The sequence below is a fragment of the Gadus macrocephalus genome, chromosome 1 (assembly GCF_031168955.1).
Source record: "Gadus macrocephalus chromosome 1, ASM3116895v1".
In the NCBI taxonomy this organism is placed as follows: Eukaryota; Metazoa; Chordata; class Actinopteri; order Gadiformes; family Gadidae; genus Gadus; species Gadus macrocephalus.
Genome location: NC_082382.1, coordinates 11,312,458 through 11,331,420, shown reverse-complemented (window position 1 = coordinate 11,331,420; position 18,963 = coordinate 11,312,458). Strand labels below are relative to the sequence as shown.

At 45.4% G+C, this 18,963-nt stretch overlaps 2 protein-coding genes across 11 annotated transcripts in view; both read right to left on the bottom strand.

Annotated features, from left to right (window-relative positions):
* Positions 1 to 1,551: 1,551 nt before the first annotated feature.
* Positions 1,552 to 7,858, bottom strand: LOC132470399 (specifically androgen-regulated gene protein). 3 transcript variants are annotated; one of them, XM_060069042.1, is made up of 4 exons: positions 6,943 to 7,858; positions 4,928 to 5,125; positions 4,083 to 4,266; positions 1,552 to 3,975 (listed from the first exon to the last, which is right to left on the bottom strand). In XM_060069042.1, exons 2-4 carry the CDS (start codon positions 5,033 to 5,035, stop codon positions 2,336 to 2,338), a joined length of 1,932 nt encoding a protein of 643 aa, XP_059925025.1. In that variant the 5' UTR covers positions 5,036 to 5,125; positions 6,943 to 7,858; the 3' UTR covers positions 1,552 to 2,335. The 3 variants fall into 3 exon arrangements, with proteins under 3 accessions (XP_059925025.1, XP_059925104.1, XP_059925179.1); XM_060069121.1 differs by having other exon boundaries at positions 4,928 to 5,026; XM_060069196.1 differs by lacking the exon at positions 4,928 to 5,125.
* Positions 7,859 to 8,000: 142 nt separating this feature from the next.
* The window catches only part of LOC132470090 (ankyrin repeat and SAM domain-containing protein 1A-like), a 65,461-nt gene continuing 54,498 nt past the window's right edge, over positions 8,001 to 18,963 (bottom strand). For 5 of the 8 annotated variants that reach the window (XM_060068284.1, XM_060068479.1, XM_060068390.1 and 2 more), the window contains 11 exons: positions 18,509 to 18,655; positions 18,288 to 18,395; positions 17,565 to 17,738; positions 17,145 to 17,282; positions 16,960 to 17,031; positions 16,648 to 16,734; positions 15,966 to 16,103; positions 13,112 to 13,294; positions 12,419 to 12,505; positions 11,526 to 11,620; positions 8,001 to 10,799 (listed from right to left, as the gene is read on the bottom strand). In XM_060068284.1, coding sequence (XP_059924267.1) covers positions 10,763 to 10,799; positions 11,526 to 11,620; positions 12,419 to 12,505; positions 13,112 to 13,294; positions 15,966 to 16,103; positions 16,648 to 16,734; positions 16,960 to 17,031; positions 17,145 to 17,282; positions 17,565 to 17,738; positions 18,288 to 18,395; positions 18,509 to 18,655 — 1,266 coding nt within the window. In that variant the 3' untranslated portion in view covers positions 8,001 to 10,762. The remainder of the gene's footprint in view (positions 10,800 to 11,525; positions 11,621 to 12,418; positions 12,506 to 13,111; positions 13,295 to 15,965; positions 16,104 to 16,647; positions 16,735 to 16,959; positions 17,032 to 17,144; positions 17,283 to 17,564; positions 17,739 to 18,287; positions 18,396 to 18,508; positions 18,656 to 18,963) is intronic. The other 3 variants (XM_060068562.1, XM_060068815.1, XM_060068906.1) reach the window with 3 other exon arrangements.

Here is an 18,963-nt window from a genome sequence, read left to right as displayed (position 1 = left end):
CTTGAGCGTATGTCAGGTATAAAAAAACAGACTTGTGCATTAAATACTAATCCAATCTATATAAGTCAGGCCAAATTTTCCCCTGATTCATCTATATTTATACATTGTGTTTTAGAATTATTATATATTTTCTGACAATATAATATCAACATAAAAACCAACAGGGATTTCGTAATGTTCTGCAACGAGCAAAATTATCTCCCCCTTTTCATAAAGAGGAATTGTTGTCATGTTTGCTAGTGAGTCACTACTATTAAACGTGTTGGATGAGAAATGATCTACTATGGGTGTGTTCCAGATGACGCCCAACGAAAGCCTGTCTGATGTTGAAAAGGACACTTATTTCCACATGTATACATTGGCATGACCTCAGTCATTCCACACATCCCAAAGCGACCGCACCCGGGAGATGCACCCACGTTCGATGACTGTCCCATTTGTCTTGTATCATGGACTCTATGTGCTTTAACAATGGTAGTAAACAATGTGTTGCATGTGAACTGGAACTTCCTTTATACTTGACTGTGCAGAACAAACTGAAGAGCAGGAACAACAAGAGGAATCTCCCCTGGTGTGTGAAGCAGACATTCCACCCCAGAGGTGCACCACACGCACACTTTGTTATTCTGTCAGCTCACAAGTGTACATCTCATGCACACTGCATTGCACACAGGCTGAAAAACGAGCTGGAGGAAACAGGTTCCTCCAGTTCTGCTCCAGCATTACATCAGATAAAGGTGCCGAGGCTGCAGTCCAGACCAGTGGCACCTATGGATGTACTTCCCATCACACAGCGACATCAGATATCTCATACTTCCATGAGTGTGTGTGTGTGTGTGTGTGTGTGTGTGTGTGTGTGTGTGTGTGTGTGTGTGTGTGTGTGTGTGTGTGTGTGTGTGTGTGTGTGTGTGTGTGTGTGTGTGTGTGTGTGTGTGTGTGTGTGTGTGTGTAAAGCCTGGATTAGGACTTCTGGAATATTAAGAAACAAACTCAAAAGCAGCATAATGTTGTCGCATTAATTATAGTTCATTACAATATAACTAACACAGAGGAGTATAACTAAATGAAAAACAGAACTGTTGTACTGTGTTATGAGAAACACATTTTACATACACTTTGCATATCACGTCCTATTCCCGAACGTGTCGGATGAGGTTGATGTTATCGTTCCCTAAATACAAACTATATTTTTTTAAACATGCCTTTGGAGAGAGGAAAAGCGCTGCACTGTGAGAGGAGCCAGCTAACAAGGTAGTGAGGTTTAACACGTGCGTCATTGCTGAGAGCACACTAACCACATGTTTCAGATTCTTATCCCGCTACAGGGCCTATATAGAGTTAATAGTTGAACCAGTGTATGTGCATGGACCTTTTCGTGCACTTTCATCTCTAGAGAGGAAAGGAACACACCTGACACTCACAAAAAACATTGTTGACTTCACACGTTGTTTTGAGTAGAGGCTAACCGGGTTTCTTATAGGAAGTATTTTAAAGAGTGAAACGATTGATTTAGTAATTACGCCAGAACTTGAATTTAGAATATTATATAAATTATATGTTTAAAAACTTTATAGCATTTTATTAATATTTTAAGTGCAATGCATTACTTTTCAATATAAATAAGAAATCAGTGTCTGAAATCCTTCATTGCGTCCCTTCATATCCAACATTCATCGTCTAGCTTACATTTACTGCAGTTACATTTACATTTAGCTCATGCTTTATCAAGTGACTTTCAAGTGAGTGTTGATTGTCCCCTTATCTTACAATGCATCATAAAAGTCATGCATACCCACTTATTTTACAAACCAAAATCAGAAGAAGGTTGTAGGCAAGCATTTATGAAAGAAGCACAAAGGGCATTGACATGATAAATAACAAAAAAAACAAAGTTGCATTTGACCAGATATAAGCTACTACTATATATATATAGTAGCTTATATCTGGTATAAGCCACCAAGCTACTACTGTATAAGCCATTTCTTCTGGAGCTGTGTGTCTATATATATATCTATGTATACATATATACATATACTCGTATATATATATATATATATATAGTCACCGAGCTCCAGAAGAAGTTGGATGCATATGAATTGATAAAAATGTAAAAAAAATGCCCTTGCTTATATTCTAAGAAAAATAAAACAAGAGAAATCAAATAACCATGATAGTACGGTTACACTTGAAAAGACCATTTAACACAACAATAAAGTTACACGACACAGCAGAGACTGTACATCTGCTTTGCTCACTTAGCCAATCACCATCTGAGGTCCTTCGAAGGGGGCAGAGAGCCCAGAACAACAGACGGTAAAATGGGTCCAGGCGGCGGCTAGTCCTTCAGTAGACCAAGCTTCTTGAGGGCATGGCGTCGGCCCTCGTCGTTTTCCGCGCGGGGGCAGATGACCACGCTGACCCCGTGGTAGCGAGGCACTCCCGTGGACTCTCCAGCGTTCTGCGAGACAGGGGCGACCGGGGTGGACCTCCTGGTGCTAGCATCCTTAGCGTTGGGCGCTAACGCCTCCACCTTGACATGTGAAAAGTCCTTCCCGGAGCCCAGAGAGGCGGGGCGCGGGCGGCCGTTACGCAGCTCGCCGAGGCTTGGCTTGAGGCTACTCAAGCCTGTTCCCGAGTGTGCAAGGGTGGCAGATTTGACACCGGTGTTAACGGTGGGCGCTGAGATAATGATCTTAGCGGGAGATGCTTCCTGGCTGTGATATAGGGACGGTGGTTCACCGGTGTCACTGAAAGCAGAAGGCACTGGGAGAATATCTTTGGCCAGAGCTGCCGGCGTCAAAGCCGCGTTGGCCTGTGTGGAAACCTCGGCCCAGGGAGGGGGCACTGGGACGGTGGAAACGGTAGGCGATGGCGTTCGAATCGAAGGTGATGGGGGAGTTTGCCGAGCTGCTGGAGACAAGGGGGCAGCCCAAGACCTCCTGGAGTGGGAACTAGTAGGCAGACTCAGGCGTGGATCTAAGTCTGCGTCTTCGGCTTTGAGGAGACCAAGCTTTCTGAGCGCTTCCATGCGGATCTTCTGGCCTTCCGACAGCATCCTGTCACTGGCAGGTGGGGAGAAGTTACTATCGGCCAAAGGCTTCTGGGACTTGAAGATGATGTTTGAGGGAAGTTTCTTGGGCTTTGGGGCCACAGCAGGTGGGCTCTTGGGCTCAAGATGTTCAGGGAGAAGGTTGGCTGTGGTAACTGTCTGGGAGTGGGGTGCACTGGGAGTCTCAGGCACTTCTGCCACAGCCAGGTGGGGGACCGGTGGATGGACGACATCGGAGCTCACAGGAGCTCTCTTGCTGGAGGCTCTCTTACGGAGCTCCTCCACATCGACGTGCTGTCTTCTGACAGGCGTCTCCACGGGTACGGTAGGATCCGGGCGCTCCTCTGGTTGTGGCTCAGGCCCTGATTGTGGTTCAGGCTCTGGTTGTGGTTCAGGCCCTGATTGTGGTTCAGGCTCTGGTTGTGGCTCAGGCCCTGATTGTGGTTCAGGCTCTGGTTGTGGCTCAGGCCCTGATTGTGGTTCAGGCTCTGGTTGTGGCTCTGGCCCTGGTTGTGGCTCTGGCCTTGATTGTGGCTCAGGCCCTGGTTCATCCATGAAGTCAGACGGAGGGGGGATCAAAATCAGCTCAGTCTCAGGCTGAGGGCTGGACTGATTGGGCTCAAGCTTAGTGTCCGAGGGGGCACACAGGTCACAGTCCCCATCTGCCGCTGAAGCCAACATCTGTGCTTGCGGAGCCAATGAGTCGGTTGCGGAGTCAATTCCTTGTACCTCACAGTGTAACTTAGATGTTTCCAATTCTCCTGTTTCTGTTTCCAACGGAGTGTTGGAGTTGTTTGACACCTCAGGGGTTTTAGGTTCATGGACGTCTGCCGGGGCCATCTGTGGGAGGTTCCCAAAACCGTTGGCCAGGGGAAGGGTTGTGGGCACCCCATGATGGACAGGTCTGCCCTGGTCCCTTTCAGAGTCTAAAACAACAAAGCATTAAGTTAGTGTTTCACTTTGCCGGCATATAAAATGAAAGTATCAGCGAAGTTGATCACATATAAATGAGTTGCCGAGTTAACCATAATACCTTCTCCGCTCTGATCCGCAGCTTTTGAGGGGTGGACGGCTATAGCTGCAGCCTGATGGGAAGTTTCTGGCTCATCATTGGACAGTCCACTGTCTTCATCCACGTCCAGAGAGTCAATTGTTTCCTCCAGATACATAAGACACTCCCTCTCCGCGGCAGACAGGTGCTGCAGACTGTCCACACTCTGTCTCCCCAAAAGACAAAACATGACAAGTTAGGGAGAGGTGGACTGAAACAGTTCCTACACTGATACAGGAACACTACAAAGGCCAACCTATTATAAAAGCCCACTTTAAACCATTTGGGGCTATATTGTTGCCAAGGTTAGGCCTGAGAAATGGGTCAAGCTCTCCTTGCCAGCAATGGCAACTCACTGCAGTCACTGTGAGGCTGACTGCAGCATGGGAAATTTAAAAAACTTCACATGGACATCGACTCTTCATTTCAAAAACATATCCATCAGGTCTCTTTAAGAGACACACATATCTACTTTAAGCTTCCACTACAGTTTATATTGAATACATTTTACTATGCTTAACACATATTGAGGGTAACAGTTTTTCAAATTGCATGTACATTTCTGGAAGATAAATAAACTAAATCCAAAATAGTGAATATGACTGTCATAATGCACATCAATTGTTAATTTCTTAACAGTTGACGTGTCAGCAGTAGATTAATCTAAACATCAGTCATTTTTGGGGCAGTAAGGTTGCTAAACCCTCTAGTGTGCTGACCATATATGCAATTTGCCTTGTAGTGAACAGGGTTCGATCCCACTAGTGGTCCAATGCCACAAGTTGTTCCCTCTCTTCTTAAATGTTTCACTGTTCAGCAACACTCACAAAGCCAGAGTTGGTGCTGATCACGCTGTCACAGCTTCCAGCGCTGTCCATATTACTGCTGGAAGGTTCTGGGGCAACGCTGCCGGGCCACGTGTCACTCTTAGGCATCGCACAGAGAGAAAACGATTAGGGCAGGCCCCGGAGCTCCAGGGGCCTCTTGTCTAAATATCACCGCAAAGTGCAAATCAGACCATCAACCTATGACAAAAAAACGACAACACAGAACTGGAATCAATTTCATTGCACCTCAGTGTCTGACAACAAAACAAGTTATCATGTAAATAGTAAAAAGAAACACACAAAACACCTGTTGCCTCACTATTCATTGTGTAGGGAGAGGCATTTGGCTATCATGTCACGCATCATGGCCCGTAACATTTGATACTGGGTGTAACCTTTCAGTACAACACTGCTCGCTTGTTGTGCGGTCACAAACGCATGCCTGTGGGGGCCCAGCGCAGAGCGCAGCCCCGTGCAGAGCGTGGCCCCCTCCCCGGGCGGGACAGTGGGAGAGCCATGGGCTAACACGAGATACCTGTTCCCTTCCGCCCTCAAACCCTGCACTCTCCCTTTCAAGGTCCCGGGACGCCTCGCTATGTGTCACGTTTTGTAGGCGTTGTTGTATAAACACGGGTCACACCTCTGATCATTCCCATCACAGAATACTTTACAACCTGTTGTATTGCTTATTCATCATAACCTGTCTGGAACCACGCATTAAGCTGACTTTTTTATTGAATAGACTTGTGTAATAATGGAAATAGCTAAATTATAGTGTAGTTGTACACAGCTTTTTTGAAATGTAGTCCCTCTCATGTTGATTTGGATGCCTATTATGATATTGCACCTTTATGTAAAGCATGCTGGGCCAAACAAATGCTGTGGTGACATCTCCCATAATCAGAGATGCACGTCCCTCTGTGAAATCATATGTAAGATATTTGTTTAATGTACATAACAATCCACATATATGTAAATAAACCTATACCTAAACCTATAGCCTACATTTTATATCAATTGACACCATCATCGGCTATAACCGATGATGTAATGCTTTCTTTAACAACATTACCCATGGATTCCAGAAAACAACTAAATCATGTGGGCCTGTTGACATGTAGACACTGACGCCTTAATGACAATAAAGGTGGCCTGTCCTGATTATTTGATCATCCACATCGGACTTTGTTAGGACAACAACAGCAACGACAGCACTTTCCACGGAACGCCCTATTACGATCTCGCGTTCATTACTCTGTCTGTAGCCTACTCTGTGAGTTTAGCCTGTGGGACGTGTTCAGCCAACACCTTCCCAGGGCTGCTCCATCCATCGCTCACACAGGATTTAATGGCCACAGGAATGTTCCTTTGCCTGCTTCTATCGCTTTTTGTTTTAGTATTTTATATATTTATCGCCATCAACTCAATGATGAGACACTCCATGTATCGTCGCCGGTCAGCTCAAGGTCCGATAATAAGGTAAATGTAGGGTAAGGTCCAATGGAGCAAATCCTACAACGAGTATGGATCCTACGCATTATTCACTTTGGGAACATCTGTGAGTACTATAACCAGGTCAATAATTAGTGTGTAGGCATATCCAAAAGCAGGTTTAATAATTAACAGTAAACAAAGAGTACCGCGGAACACGTAAGGCAATCTTTCTAGAAAGCAGATACGCAGCAATAGCCTATTCATAGGCTATTTAGCTGGACATTATCTTCAATGGCTGGCTACCAGTCAACAGATCATGCACAAAGATTTGAATTCATTTATTAATTTCAATCATCCAGCTTCTTATCTCACGGCGTTTAACACACAAATTAAATAAAGTAATTATAACAGGCCTAAGGCAATCTCCATCTATAGATATCGCGCGCGAGCGCACACACACACACACACACACACACACACACACACACACACACACACGCACACACGCACACTCGATCCGTCCTACATGGTGGTCGACAGAAGCGCCGCTCAAATGTATAAATAACAGATAAAGAACTCACCATGGAGAGTTGACTTAAGTTAACGCCACATCGGATAAAACGTAGACATCAGGTCGCGTAGTCCATTGAGATCCGAATAAGCACCTGTCTCTGCTGTCATGTCCTGCCCTTATTTAAATGAAGGGGCGGGGCCCAGGTGGTCGATCCCAGCCAGGTGAGCAAATTACCATACCAAGAGCGTCTCAGCCAATCAGAGAACATTTGATCACCCACTTCCTAAACCACCCGCGGGTTTCGCAGTGGCAAGGCCCATCTGTAGCCTATTCAAAATATAAAAAATAATAATATAAACTAAAGAATATCAAATGAATGTCATATTGAAATCTCTCTATAAGGACTCATCTCTTTATAAGGACATCCATTCTTTAAAGAATAATAGATTGTATTACAGTACAATTAAGATATTTGGATACCTCTTCATTGCTCTCTCACAGTATAGTGCAGTAACACACACAAAAGAACCAAACAGGGCGGCACCGCAAAAACAACCAAATAAAACGCTAAGGTCCTCTTTGCTAAACCTGTTCTATGTTGATCCCATTAGGCTGACAATGACTTTGACTAACTCAAATCAATTTGTTTACGACTGTTCATCTCCAGTGCATACACACTCACAACGCCAAGCCAAGAAAAAGGAGTATGGTGTCAGGGCCAGCTACATAGGAAAACGTAGGTGTGAAAATGTAGACATACTGTATGATCAATGACACGGTCCCAGTCGGCCTACACTCAGCAGGATCAATCACAACGAATGCATGGAACTACATCTTAAGAGCGTTTTGTCTTCAGGCTCAGGCTACCTTATCATTTATTATCAATCTTTGTTAGTTGTAGCTATGTGTACAAGCCGCTATCGCAGCCTGGCCTGGGTCCAACAGCCAGTTTAATGAGACAAAAGGGCTTGTATCCGCTTCCCAGAGTTGTACCATACCATTGTCGTTTTGTGTGACCCGGTGCTGTGACTCTTAGGACCGGGGCTACGGGGCCTGCCTCCGGGCCTGCATCCGCCATTGCTTGTACGTAAATATCTAATATTTAGCAAATAACAAAAGACAAAATGATCATCGGCATCATTCAGATTTCGCCATTTATTAGTCATACACTTATGAAAAATAATAATCATAAAAAAAAGACCCAAGATTATTTACAATCTTCTCTTATGTGTATTTATGTATACATACATGTATATATACACATATTTATGCATACATATATATATATACATACATACACTAATATAATAATGCATATATATACATACATATATATATACACATACACAGATCCATATATATACATACACATACATATATACACACACACATAAATATATATATATATACAGATATATATACATATATATATATATATATATGTATATATATTTATGTCAGGTCCCTCCTCTGAGTCATTATTCCTCAGTCTTTTTTTTAATCACAGGCTTTTTATTAATGATATGTAGAACCGTGTAGTCCTTTTTCTCTCTCTTGACAAACATGTCAAAAAATACATACATACATACATACATATATATAGATATCTATAAAAGAAAAATCATTCAAGTATCAAAATACAAACTGCTAGAACCATATGCACAACGTCATTCTCCTCGTAACCATTGTCATTATTATTATTTTCATCATCATTATTATTAATATCTGATTAGTCCCTATTCTAAATCCTTAGCGATGTGCAAAAGCTTATTGGGGACCCTAGACGGGGGGGGGGGGGGGGGGGCTGAAGACGCCCACGTACACACCGAGCAGCAGCAGACAATGTACCAGAGAATCACATCTACAACCGTTCCATCGTAACGACCTGATCTACCTTTAGGTACCCATATACACACAGCTGATCAAATAGTACTGCTAACAGTCCACACACTGAGGCAGATGGGAGACGCATGCAGTGCCTCCATTGTTCTGCAGCTAAAAAGAAACAAAACAGAGTCTAAAGGAGGTACCAGGCTGCACGGCAGGTCTGATGAATCAAATGGGTTCAGATGCAGTAAACAAAAGGGGTGGCGGGGGGAGAGAAGTTATCGCTAATCCTTCCTGACCCAGTTCCCAGCCTCAGGAAGGACCCTCGTCTGACACAGACAGCTAAAAACAAAATGAATTAAAAATGATGCCCGCTGTCATTAAAAACCAGTTAGTACCGTAGTATTGTGTTTCACCCTCTCGTTGCTGCTTATTAGAAGGCCAGACGACGAGTTGGCAGTTAGGATGAGCTACAACAGTTGGACACGTCGTTCATACGAAGAGACAGGTGTACCTCTGAGTTTAGCCTCTCACATTTCAGTGTTAGTTTTTTAACTGTTCCCTTAAAACAAACCAAAATAACCAGCGTGGAGAAAAGAATAATAGAAAAGGACAAGCCTCTGCTGCGTTTGCTTGTTCGTTTTTTCCCAACACAGAGACTTTCGGACCAATACCTTACTTTAAGGAGTAAACATGAGCTACAATAGGAGAGCCGAAAGACAAAAGAACGACAGAGTATATAGGGCTGCTCGACCAAGAGCCACCATTGCTCATGGAATGGATACTTAAGTTAGTTTGATACGAGAAACATGGATGACACTTTGATAGACCCCTAAAGAGACCCAATGAAGCACAGTTCAAGTCAGTGGGTGAAGGGCCCGTGAGAGGGCCCCTCCTCCCAGGTGCGTTTCCTTGACCCCTCCTGGCTCATGCTGTGGTTTGGAGGCATGGCCCACAAGACGATGTTGCGATCGGCTGCAGGGAAAGTGGGTCGCTTTTCCATTTGAAACACCCTACCCACAATGCACTGTGGCGCACCCCTGTCTTCTTACACTGGCTGGTAGTTTGGCCAAGGTGTTTAGCTAAAAAGGAAGGGGGGGGGGGGGGACATGCACACAAAGCAGTAGGGTTAAAACAAAAACAAACCGTGGAAAAACACAGACTTACACAGTACACGTTATTGAGGGGTTTTCCAGGTGATGATTCACTCTCTTTTTTTAACCAAGTAGAATATTAACTTCAGATAATATAAAAAAAAAAAAAAAAGGTATTGGCAACAGAATCAACACAATAAGGCATTTCTCATGGTTAAGTAAAATAAGAAAGGACAGAAGAAGAATAAAGATGGAAGCATTTCGAAATATTTCAGGGAAAAAAGTGCTTAGATTGTTGTACACTCTAGAAACAAATACGAATTAAACACAAAAAGGATGAGTGTTCAAGTTATGGTACGGCCTGGTTAGACGGCCAGAGAAAGGCATGCAGTCTTAGACGGTTTTGGCAACACAGGTTTGGAAATAGTTTACAACATGCACTCGTCTGCTCTCTCTCTCTCCCCCTTTATCTCTCTCTCTTCCAGTGTGAGTCTCCGTGTTGTCCTGTCGCATCTCATCACTCCACAGCAGAGGGCCCAGCGGGCGATTCCCTGGACCTCCATCACAGTGTTAGCAATGTGTCCTCTTTGGAAGTGCAACCTCAGAACTGGGGCGTATTCTGAACGAGAGCAGCCCCTCTCCCTCTCCAGATACCGTCTTCTACCGAGCCTCGTCTGCCCCACGCTTCTCGAGGTCTCTGTCCGTTCTATGGATACGTGCCGCAATTTTGGCAATGTCACCGCAGCCAAAATGGCTGCCCAATGGACGTCCAAATGATGCATAGAGGAGGAAAGACGAAAAGAGGAGGCGTTTCACCCCGGTTTTTGACCAAGGAAACATGCCCTCCCAGGACCCGGCTGGACCAGTTCATCATAGACACGGATCTCAATGCCATTTGCTTTCTCAACACTGGAGTGGGGGGGTCGAAAGAAGGCCAGAAGGAACGGAACAAGGAAACCAAATCCTTCAGAGCTGCCGTCGCCTATTGGAAGCAGGAGGAGTGCTACGAAGAAGAACACGGAATCAAACGGTAAGGAAACAAGAGAAACGAGTAAAACACACTCGACAGAGGGAGGAAATCAAAACATGAAGAATATATATTCTATGGAAAGGGCGGAAGCCGGGGCAGAGAAGAGGCGCGGGGCGAAGAGAGAGGGGAGTCGGGGGTTAGTGCATGCTAACCAGCAGAGGACAGTTAGTGCCATCAGCGGAGGAGTCACACTGGGAAGGGGCGGCAGCGCAGCGCCTCAAGCGGCGAGCAACAGGGGGGGGAAGAAAATCCAGTTACGGGTGAGACCAGGTGTGGGCTAGCGCAGGGGGGGGGGACAAGGTGGGATCTTTCTCTCTCGGCGGGGTCCAGCAGGGGTGGTGGCAGCGGTGGCATTGGACAGTGTGAGGGGAAGAGGGAGGCGGGGGGAGGGGCAGGGTGGTGGTTAAGGTTGGGGTGAGTGTCAGGTGAGGACAAGTGTTCCAGCCCGCAGGGAAAAGGAGCGGAGTCACAGTGGAAGGCACACAGGAGGAGGAGGAGGAGGAGGAGGAGGAGGGGGAGAGGGAGGAGGAGGGGGAGAGGGAGGAGGAGGAGGAGGAGGAGGAGGAGGAGGAGGAGGAGGAGGAGGAGGAGGAGGAGGAGAGGGAGGAGGAGGAGGAGGGGGAGTTGGTCGAAGGTGGCCCGCAGGGTTTTAAAGGTTAGGAGGGGGAAAGGGTCCCTCAGAAGATGGTGGTCTCGTACTTAGTGCTGATAGTGCGTTTGGCGTCCTTGGGGTCCACCAGCCAGGTGGCGCTGCCCTGGGACTGGCCGTCCGTCTCCCGCTCCACCCCGTCCCCCTTTGGGCACAGAGACAGAGGGACAGGTTAAAGACATGCCGTACTGTAATACACATCCATAACGCTACACGTGATGAACTTATAGTTCAAATTGAGCAGAGGCTTAGTCACACATGCACTTTGTACTCGGCACATTATATTCCTTTTATTTGAAATGGACGAGTGAACGAGTCTTGGGAGTAAACACAGTCAAGAGGAATATCGTTAAAACTCCGAATGGCGACATGCCTGGTAAGTTAGAATCGAGTTTAACTTGTTTTACTCGAGTGTCCTTTAAATCAGCTTGTGCATGACAACCTGACACTGGTTTTACTGGATCGAGTTAGTGAGTGGTTGGAATAAGTTCAAATTTCTCCCCATAGACTCAAGAACTGTCTCATAACTAACTTTGACTCGCTTTTTTAAAAGCATATAGTGTAGGTAAAAGCACCCCAAAAATGATGTTAACACAAGCACATGAATTTAACATAAAATGGCCTTCAGATGAAGTCAAAGAAGAGAACCCAGGTCGCATTATGAAAACGAAAGGATATATAACAAAAAAAGATCCCGCCACTAGAGGGGGTGTTGAGAGTCTACTCATTTGTATGAGTGGACTCACGACAACCCCTAGTGGTGAAATTTATTTCGTATAAGAAGTGCCCCTGCCATATAAGACCAAGCCCATTCAAACAAGCTATCCCCTTTTGGCATTAACAACACCAGTGTAGGGAGAAAGTGAGAGAGCGGGGGGGGGGGGGGGGGGGGGGGGGGGAAATAAGAAGCGACCCGGGTGCAAGCAGGTGAATAGATCAGCACCTGGGAGTCAGGCAGTGGTGGTAAGGAGGGGCGAAGGGGGGTGCAGGTGTAACAGACACAGCAACGACTGTCCAGAGGTGGAGAGTCCTGGTGGGGGTGGAGGATGAGGAAGAGGAGGAAGAGGACAACACGACAGACATAGATAAGATGCGGGGAGTGAGCAGAGAAAGGACAACAGAATGACAACAAGTCTAGAGACGTGAAGGGCCGAAAATGCAGACACCGGTTGGAGGAACATTGTGTAGAAAAGCAGCTTGGAGAGATGGAAAGGAGGACAGAAAGACAGTCAGTCAGTCAGTCAGTCAGTCAGTCAGTCAGTCAGTCAGACAGACAGACAGACAGACAGAGAGACAGAGAGACAGGATGGAAGAACTAGGAGGAAAGACACAGTCAGCCCAGCTGAATCTTTTGCAAGAAAGGCGTCAAAAATCCCAGTAATCTGATTATATTTGGAGTTATGATCTAGTTTCTCTGCTCTCCTGACGATTTAGAGATAATAGCTTAAAGATCTGGATACATTACACAATTACAATGAAATCCAAGCCAACACTTTATTCAATGATGTTATATTTGATTCTCATCCAAAATGTGTAAATTCTGGATCCTTTTCAGAATTATTCTGCTTGTTTATCGACACAAGACGGATTTATAATACACATTTATAGCTTCTGTACTGTGGTCTTGTGGGCTCACCCCTGATTTCCGCACACTTCCTCGTGGTTTTGGTACGGGCCGGCTTGACGTGGTGTCAATGACCTCTGACCCGGGGCCCACTGGAACACTGTGGTGCTGCTTTGCCCTCTGGGCCTGAAGAGCCAGCTGATAGGCCACCTCGAATGCCTGTCCCAGCGTCAGTATAATCTCATAGGTCAGGTTCTGAAAGAGGGCGGGAGAGAGGTGTGTCGTTGTCAGTAGCTGCAAAATTCTTTAGGTTTGTCTGCAGTGAGGCCACATAACGGAAGGACGAGAGGACGACTTATTACGTCTATCAACACACAGTTAAAATCTGCTATTTTGCGTTTGTTTTTATCAGTGTTTCTCTATGTTGGAAAATATTAAACACATGGCAGCCCTCTGTTGACGTTGCCGCTTGGTTGTGTTGCTGTAAATAAACACAAACTGGCTCAAAGAATTCTAAGTAGGAGCTTCAGCCCAATGGACAGAAATAAGACAACAACATTCACACGCACACGCACACAACATCGACACACACAAAACACCTTTGGTCCGCACTGCCATTCCAGACTTAAAGATGATGTTAGTGAAACTAGGGTGTTACCAAGTCATCCTATTCCTGACAGGAAATGGAAAGAACATCCTTTCGAAATTCATCAGCAGAGGTCTCCTCCCATAGGATATCTTTGAAGTATTTCTGTGTGATATGTTCGCAGTGATGTCAGGTGCTAGCTAACTAGTAATGGCATCATTAGCCTAATAATGATAAACAATGCCGGATGCAGGATGGCAAAACAAATCAAACGTGGATTAAACCCAGTGTTTCCGTTCCCCTCTAATGAAAGACCCAAGCCCACTGCAGTCAAAACACTGCACTGGGTAAAACTGGTTAACCCCCGCCAACCGTGTGTGTGTAGTATAACCCACAGAGCTTTGTTTGTGTTGGGATGGGCATAATTAATCGATGCTCGATAATTGATCGTTAAGAAATGCGTCGATCAATTTATATTGTTATCGATCAAAAGGACGTTGTGTTGCATACTGTGAGTCTTGAAGCATTTAATCGAATATAACCCTGCCGACTGGTGGAAAGTGAATGGAAGAAGGTTCCCCAGGCTGTCAAAGTTAGCGCGACAATACCTCTGCATCCCCGCAACTTCGGTCCCGTCAGAGCGGGTGTTTTCTGCTGCTGGACTGACAGTTACAAGGCTGCGTTCGCGTCTGACCCCCGAGCATGTTAACATGCTTATATTCCTAAACAAAAATATGTAGGCTGGAGTTACTGTATGCTATGGACGACAGTCACCACCGTATGTGAGTCGCTCTTTTCTTTCTTAATGTGTTGACTCTCGCTCCGCTTGGTGCCTCTTGGAGTCGTTACATTTTGCCAAAACTGTGATATTTTAGCAACAAGTCCAGCCTTATATATGTTCAATAAGGTATTGCTTTTAGATAGACTAGTTCATGCAATTGTTTGTAAATGGGTGGCTCATCTTTTTGTTGCGAGCCTTTTCCGCGCGCCGGCTGCAGGCATTATATGTCGGCCTTTCCCCCCCCCTTTTTTTTTTCATAACAGTTATACAGTTTAATGCCCACTTTTAGCCTACTGCCTTTGTTTGATTATTGTTGTCCGATAAGTTCGCTACTTATTGTAATTGGAATAGGCTACAGATTTAGTCTTGTTGAATCGTTTCCAAACCTTTAAGAGCGCCTGTAGGCGCATTGTTCGGACTTTACGAGCGCCGCATAGGCCTATAACCTATAATGCCTGTATTTATTATTTTAAAACTGTTAAACAGTTGTAGGTCTTCAAGTTAACTGTATTGTATTAATTTTGGCCCATACATTATTGTTGGAATAAAGATTTCATTGATAAAAACATTAGAAAAAAAACATAGAAAAAAGTTAATGATTAATCGATAATTGATCGATAACTCTAGCGATGCTCGATCAAGAAAATTTCTTCAAATGCCCATCCCGTCAATGTCTCTATTCATTTCCCTTTGTGCAACTGTATTTGTGTTTCGGTTGTGTATTGATTGGTTTTATGTATGGGTGTGGTCCCCCCTGATTGGCTTACCAGGTAGGCAAGCCAAGTGTGTGGTCCAGCATCGGACCCCACACACATGTTACCCCATCTGAGCACCAATATCCTGTGTTAAGCCGTCTTTGTGTTATCCAGTAGTTAATATATGTAGGAATCATGATATTATTCCCTGGGATGAGGAAGAAGGAAATCAGAACACACCTACTCTGGATGACTCAAGTGTATGCAGCAGATAAGCAGGCTCATCAGGCTGGGCTAGTCAAACACAGCCAGACTCTTACTGACGCATGAACAGAAGGTAACGACTAGAAGGCAGTAGTAAAGGCTAATCATCAGCCCATAAAGCATTAAGTTACTTGGGACAACAAGAGAAGCCTATGTGTAAGAATCAATCAAAAACTAGTGTCAGTAATAATTATTAAATAAACATTGCAGAAATTCAAAAGGTACGAAAAAACTAAAAGGTCACAGCAAAACTGTACCGGTTCAAATATAATGAAAGAAAAAAGAATATATATATATCTTTATATACACATACCACACAACGGAGAGAGTGGGGGAATGTCTTAACTTTTAGTTAAATTGCAACCTGTTATATATCTAGATATATATATTGTCAGCTCAAAGTGATTAATGTATGTTCAAATTCTACACTTAGGTCGGTTACGTACACCAGGCAGCTAGGACTCTAAAATGAAAGTGAAGGTGGCTTCAGCGGCTATGTTGGGGCCCCAGGTGTGACTCAGTCCTGAAGGGAAACAGGGGCGCTTCCCTGTGGGGCTGGAGCCCAAGGGGAGGTGGACATAGCGGGGGGCAGGTGCTCACCACGTCCACGGTGCTGAACACGTGGCAGTAGTGGTGACTGGTCTGCAGGTCCTTGGTGATGTAGGCGAACGTGCACAGGTCCTCCGGGTCCTGGGCCGCGCATGAGATGTTCCGGATCTCGTGCTCCGCGATGATGTTCTGCGCAGAAGAAGTAATTTGAGGACGAGACCATGTGATAACAGACGCAATTTGAAAGATTGCCGGCCAATCACACAAATCATTATCATATTTGAAAGGTTGCCAAGAACAACTTCTAATTCCTCTCGTTAAATCTATTTAGTGGAATATATTAATGTACATTATTTATTGAGATTGAAGTGACCTTGGCAATAAGGAAGGAGGTGAAGAAACAGTGTCCTTGTGGTTTTAATCACAGTGTAGGAGAGGTGGAAGCACACAGATAATTACAATCCCCCTTTTACGATGCCAAACCCATTAAGGGAAGAGCTCCTGTTCAAACCTGCCCGGCCTGAACCAACAGTTAGCCATTGACGACTGCCTTTTACCAGAAGGAAGTAACACAGAAAATAAAGAATGTACTTAAAACAAACCACGGCAGATAAAGGCTCTGCCTTTATATTTGCACATCGTGTAAAAGGGGAACACAAATTTCCCTTGTATAGTCTATCTTGGCTTATAAATCCGCTTTGTGATTCCCTGGGAAACTGTCAAGGGGTCGAACCTTATTGGCTGCGTCGATGAACTTCACCCCCTTGTAGGTGATGGAGAGGACGATGGTCGGCACCTTCCTCATCTGCTCCGTCGATCTCTGCATAGAGAAGGAGAACGACAGAAAACAGGCCAGTCAGTTCTCCGATGTTTTCGCCTTAATGCAAAGCTCAGGCTCAACCGTCAGGCTCAGAGGCGCGCAACACGCCTTGCAGCAACCCAGGTTAAACTCCATCCCATGCGACATGTCATTCCCTCTCTCGTTCAACCCCTTCCCTATCCTACCCATAAAAACATCTACACAGATAATAGCACTTGACCGTACCCTCATTTTGGCACAAGCGTCCTGCGTGGACTCAGTGCCCCGCAGCTCCTTGATCAGCATGGAGCCCAAGTACTGCAAGGGCAGGAAGGACAGACAGACAGAAGAACATAAGAGGAGCACAAGGGAACTATCCACAGGAAGGAGGATGAGCACCGCATCAACAGGGGCCCTTCCGCAGCACATACATTTGCCTCGTAGCCGCAGGACTCAAAGATGAGTTTCTCGGGTTGGTGATGCCAGTTCTGGACCGGAGCGTAGGGGGCGGCCTGGCTGGGGGGGCGCAGGGTCAGACGGGGCTCCCTGTAGCGATCCTCGCTCCGCTCCTGCTGGCCGGATGTGGACGGAAACATCCACAGGCTCAGATCACGTTTGTTTCATCGTAAGGCTCCAGGCAAATATATTCAAATAATAACCACTTTAATTTCCAAATTAATTTCAAGTATATATGATTATAGTTTTGGGTCTGTATTCCTGTTATGCTTTGAGCTGCATGGATCATACATTCAATACATCCAGGACACAATTTTCCGACGCTAAATTAAGTGGATCGGTTTTGTTTCGGAAGGATCTCTTCAGAGGAGCCCCAGGGGGCGGGGGGGACCTACGTGGGTCCTGTGCCTCTCGCTGCGGGCCCGCTGGCCGGCCTCGTGGTCCAGGTCGGCGCTCTTCTTCCTCCCGGACTCGGGCAGGGGCAGAAGCAGGTCCATGGAGCGCCCCCCGGCGTAGGAGTCCAGGTGAGTCAGAGGGGAGGAGCTTAGCGAGCCGGGCAGGTCCTGACACTGGGAGGGGGAGAGAGAGAGAGTGAGGACGGTATGTGGAATGACCCCCCCAGTGGGGAACACTGGGGCTGTTGATACACTTTATTATTAGGGACACTTTGTGGAGCCACAGTTTAGGAATATAGCTTTGGCTGACAAATTGTTGTTGTTGTTTTTATTTTTCAAGACGGGTACAGTGCACAATATGACGTTAATCTTGTACAACAAGAGGATAGGCAATGTGCCAGGATATAGCAGATTGCTATTTTCCACCTGTAGTCCCTGGGCAAATTAACTTTGCATATGGTTGATGCAAATCCACTACTGGCAAATATACTACAGCACACTATAATAAATGTACAATGGTACATTTAATATGGTTCCACTGATTACATTGATGTTTCTGGCATAATCTTCAGAAAAATGGATTCAAGGGTCAACCTGACTCATAATGAATTGTGAATTGTGAACCAATTTTATCCCAACCACGACTTTATCTTTCTAACTTTGGTTTTTAAAGTAAAAATAAATAGAACGAAGGACCACTTGCAACGTAAAGCCTTTCCTTACCCTGATCTGAGACAGACGAGGCGGTTTGACCGGAGGCTCCTCATAGGGTCTCTCTGCTAGCGAGGCGATGATGCGTTTCCTGTGTCCTAGCAAGGCGATCTTCAGTACCTGGAGGCGAAGATTATGCATCATAAAAGAAGTTATTATGTCACCAGGGGGCCTTGTAGTGTCCTTTGAGTGAGTGAGCATCCGTGTGTGCGTTGCCACACGCTCACACTCACATTGACAATCTCCAGCTCCCACAGGGTCCTGACACACTCCAGTGTTCGGTATCCGCTGGCCAGGAAGTTGTGCAGGTACTCCTGCAGACCCAGGCTGTCCAGCCAGGCAGAGAGGGACGTGTTGCCGTCACAGCCCAGCGCCTTCACCTGTAGGAGGCGGACACAGCCGGTCAACGGGGAGGACGATGAGGACAGGTCACATCTTAGGTTCAGTTTTAAAAGATAAATGGTGTGACATAATAGTATGCTGCTGGTGGTTGCAGAACTATTGGTCTCTCTCTCTCTCTGTTTACTTTATAGAGAAAGAGAGACATTTTTTTTATACTTTACATACAATTTTCACTAAATGTCACTATTCTTGAAAGTGCATTCTCTTTTGTATCAGTAGACATATCTATGCATAATTCCATATTGCACGCTATTTCTTTATAATAATATTGCATTATTTTCTAACA

Excerpts from the sequence above, each read along its gene's own strand:
- LOC132470399 (XM_060069042.1), bottom strand. The coding sequence starts at position 5,035 with ATGCCTAAGAGTGACACGTGGCCCGGCAGCGTTGCCCCAGAACCTTCC. Across the intron at positions 4,267-4,927 it reads TCAGCACCAACTCTGGCTTT|AGTGTGGACAGTCTGCAGCA; the intron begins GTGAGTGTTGCT and ends TTGGGGAGACAG. Across the intron at positions 3,976-4,082 it reads TGCGGATCAGAGCGGAGAAG|ACTCTGAAAGGGACCAGGGC; the intron begins GTATTATGGTTA and ends TTGTTGTTTTAG.